General features: G+C 40.9%; 1 protein-coding gene across 1 annotated transcript in view; it reads right to left on the bottom strand.

The window, feature by feature from the left end:
- LOC101860279 (neo-calmodulin) overlaps positions 1–4,218 on the bottom strand; it is a gene marked incomplete in the record, with an annotated part of 74,493 nt that overhangs the window by 5,234 nt on the left and 65,041 nt on the right. Inside the window, 1 exon segment of the mRNA XM_035972200.1 lies at positions 363–506. Coding sequence (XP_035828093.1) covers positions 363–506 — 144 coding nt within the window.

Below are 4,218 nucleotides of genomic sequence, written 5' to 3'. Positions count from 1 at the left end.
CAACAATAGAAATAATAATAACTAATAAAATTTTTTTAAATGGAGAAAATTGAGCACAGAGCAGTAATTACGTTTTTGTTCTTGCAAGGCAAGCAACTGCAGGATATTTTGACTGAGATGCATGCTGTAAATGGAACTGATTGCCCATCCTGTGCTATGATAAAATTTTGGCAAAAATGTATAACTGCGAGAAGCGACTACATTGAGAAAGATTAAACTTAGTGCCAAATTTCAGCTTTCTACCTTTATTCCTCCATGGTCAGGTAAAAACCTTTTGGTATGACCCTCGTACACACACCCCTCAACCCCACACGAACACCCACACTCACCCACACACATATTATCCACACACACACACTCACCGTTGATATCGGCGTGTTTAATCATGTCCTCTATGTCGGCCTGGGTGTAGTCATGACCCAGAGTCCTCAGGACACAGCCTAGTTCATCACACGAGATCTTCCCGTCATTGTTCTTGTCAAACATGTCGAACGCTTGCTTCAGTTCTGTGGACACAGGAGGGAGACCATTGTCTTAACTTCTTGTCATTTGAGTAGTTTAGTTTTAGTAAGTGTTTTACAACACTTGCAACACAATACGGTCATAGAAGTGCTAAAGATTAGAGGCGTTAGAAGAGAGTAACAAACACAAAATAGAAGGAGGGGGGGATAGGATAAGGGCGATAGATGTTTGATAGGAAAGAAGAAGCAAACCACACCAGAGCACCCGCCAACCACACACATCTTGTCATTTGAGTAAAAAGCAACAACAAAAACAAAACTAAATAAAAAACAATAGCAACAAACAAACAATAAAAAAACAACAACAAACAAACAAACAAACAAACACCAACACATTGGAAAAATAGGTACGCCCGTCAAAGTTGGGATGCTTTTGTTTCCCATTTTAAGTTTAGAAACAACTTTACGGTACTTGCAGCGCAATCAGGTCATATAACCAGTTTTGCAGCACTTCCAACACAAATATGTCGTAAATGTCGAAGACTCATATGACCTTATGCAGTTGCGAGTGCCATAAAACCTCTACTAAAACTAAATGTCGAAGATTTCAGTGTTTTCAAAGAGTAACGAACAGAAAAAAGAAAGAGAGATAAAGACGATACAATATATTTGATCAGATTGAAAGAAGCAAAACATACCAGAACAGTCGCCAACCGCCCCACAGGCTGTCATAGGGATAAGGAAGACTAACGGGTGGAATAGCGATAGGCACAGGAAAGAAGTAAGCTACGGCGTAATGGTTTTTTTGCTTTTTTGTGAGGATTTTATGGCGCTCGCAATTACATAAGGTCATATGAGAGCGCGGGACACATTAACCAATTTCACCTTGTAGGTAATTTTGAATTTTGCCCGGGTGGCGGCCGAAGCCTACTCTCGTCAATTTTGGATCACCATGCAAGGGATCTTCAACGTGCGCAAGTTACACACGGGACCTCCAAGATTATTCGTCCTTATACGAGAAGGATAGGTGTTAGATTTTGCCTACCCTAAGATCAGGGGTGTGACTGAAAGATAGCAGTAAGAAGGAGCCAATGGATAGCAGAAGAAAGGCTGCAGAAAGAGTCAGAAGCCAGGAAAAGAGGGCAAAGGAGGACAGGGGTGGACGCAGAAAGTAAAGACGAAAGCAGACTACTACAAAATCATAAGAACAGAAAATAAAGCAACCAAAAGAGAAAAAGAAAAACGAAAAAGAAAACAAAAACTTAAACACACGTGAGGTGAAGGTAAGAGTTCAAGGAAATAAAGCAAACAAGAAGAAAGAAAGCAAGAAAGCAAAAAATCAAGAAAAGAAAGAATGCAAGAAAAAAAAGAAAGAAAGAAAGAAAGCAATAAATAAAGAAAGAACACGAAGTAGTTATGAAAAAGAAACCCATTACACAACGCCACAAAAAGAAGCGTGGAGGAAAAACCCCCAAACAAATTGTAGTCATAATATGAAAGAAGCCAGGAAAAAAACCAACAAAAAACAAAACGTCTAAAGTTCACAGAAATTGGTATCGCTAAAAATGGTCCGCTGCCACTTTCTCGCTGCCTATAACAGTTCACCTGCGCGTCACCCTTCGAACAAAACGATGAAATGAGGCACTGGCAGGCAGCTTGTAAGGCGAAAACGCTTTTTACAGTGAACTTCTCGAGCGAGAGTTTCCTGGGGGCTATGGAAGCAGTTCTCTGTGACGTTACGACGAAGTCAAAATTGCCGAAATAGTTGGACAGCTTAACCGTTTCGTTGCTGTGAAGTTTCCATTTACGTTTGAACAGACTGGGTAAACTGCTCAATCAATAGAGATTGAAACAAAGCCAAATGATATTTTCCCTTACTTAAGAACAACTGGTTTCTAAATTGTGTCGAAATTGGCATGAAAACGTTTACGATGTCTACCAAAATATTAGCCTGCTCCTGTGTACTCTACGCGACGGTGGTCTTCACTTGAACAACTCAAAGAGAAAACACCTCTTTTTTTAATTTTCTGACTCTACTTATCAATTCCCTCTCCTTTTAGCTTGAGGCCACACAATTACCGTTGTCAAGTAAATGAAATTATTCATTTACATCAGAACATTGACCGAGTTCTTTTGCAAAACCTTGTTCAAGTGTGCTGTAAAGTGAATTTTCGCGACACGGTCAAATTAAATTCTGGCGATGAAAAGACGTCGCAAGAGCAGATCAATGGTCAGGCCATCTGTCAAAGTGTCATTTAAAGGTCGATCTGTCATGGCCATTACTTGGTACTTTTCTACACGAGGATATCAATTTCTCTCCATCTTCTAATGTCTTTAGCCCAATCCTTTCAATCTCGTTCTCTTTTACTCTCTCTCTTCCTTTCTTTCTCTCTCATCTCTCTCTCTCTCTCTCTCTCTCTCTCTCTCTCTCTCTCTTACCCTCTCTTTGTTTTTTTTTTTCACCCCCCCTCTTCCTTCCTTCTTTTTTCACCACTCCCTTTCTCTCTCTCCACCCACCAACGCACACACAGTTTAATCCCTTGTTTTGTTTTGCAGTCATCTTGTTTCTTTTCTTTTTCAGCTATCGATTTTTCTTTCTCTTCTTCCAGTAATTGTTTCTTTTTTCTCCTCTTCCAGTAGAATCTGTTCTTCTTTCTCCTTTCCCTGATATGGTTTCTCCTTTAAAAAAATTAAAATAATCTTTTTCTTTCTGGCTTTCCTCAACCAATCTGTCAATCCCTGCTATAATGAAATCATTTGAAAAGGTGCACTGATCTCAGTCCATTAAATCTGGTCCAGTGTGGAAGAGATTCGTGTGACCTATAAATTCTAATCTATCAACCGACACACTATATACCTATTTTATGGATGGTGTTCGATTAAAGCGTAGGCCTACTGCTCATTGGGGTCTCTCACACGAAAAGCGCATACATTACATACAGAATAAAGAAATAGATACACTTACGCACACATACACTTACACACATAGACATACACACAATTGTTTAACAAAATGCTTATAAAAATACAATTTTTATATACATGGACACACACACAAATAAATAAAAACACGTACACATGCATACACTTAAACGCATACACATACGTACTTCAAGAAATCAAAGACATAGCCCCCCCTCTAAAAAAAATCAACACCCCCTAAAAAAACAAGGACCCCCCCCCCCTTCAAACAAATAACCCCCTCCCCACCACATAAATAAGAAATTGAAGCTTCTTTTTTTTAAAGTGCCCCCAAAACTTCAAGTAAAGTGAAGTGGACTGACTGCAGTAGGAAACTCGTCCTCAGAAAATTAATGGCAAACAGGGATCACCACAGAACGAAAATATAACGAGTCTCTACAATTACAAACCCTCAAGTCAAAGGTTCGACCCCCGCTCACGTACGACCCCCGCTCACGTACGACCCACTCATTAAAATTTCTTTGCACAGCAGTTTCGCACCACGACGTAAGCAATCGATGGCCACACACATCGTCGGGGGGCAAAGCGGGCAGCGCGTGCATCAATATAAGAGGTGGTCAGGAGTCAGGACTCGATCAGGACGTGAGCCTGTGTCATGTGGTGTGCCCCAGACCGACCAACGCAGGACTGACCACTGGCTACTACTAATCACCGGCATTGGACCGGGCCGCGCGTTCATAAATATCGCATACAGGCCTGAGGGTCGTCTGTAGGGTAGGGAGGGCGCGGCTAATTAGGAGCAAATGTGCCGTAAACGTTGGGAGTTGGGGTTGGG

Source organism: Aplysia californica, unplaced genomic scaffold (assembly GCF_000002075.1).
Source record: "Aplysia californica isolate F4 #8 unplaced genomic scaffold, AplCal3.0 scaffold00610, whole genome shotgun sequence".
NCBI classification, from domain to species: Eukaryota; Metazoa; Mollusca; class Gastropoda; order Aplysiida; family Aplysiidae; genus Aplysia; species Aplysia californica.
The sequence above is the reverse complement of the archived record's forward strand: the minus strand, read 5'-3'. Positions and strand labels throughout refer to the sequence as shown.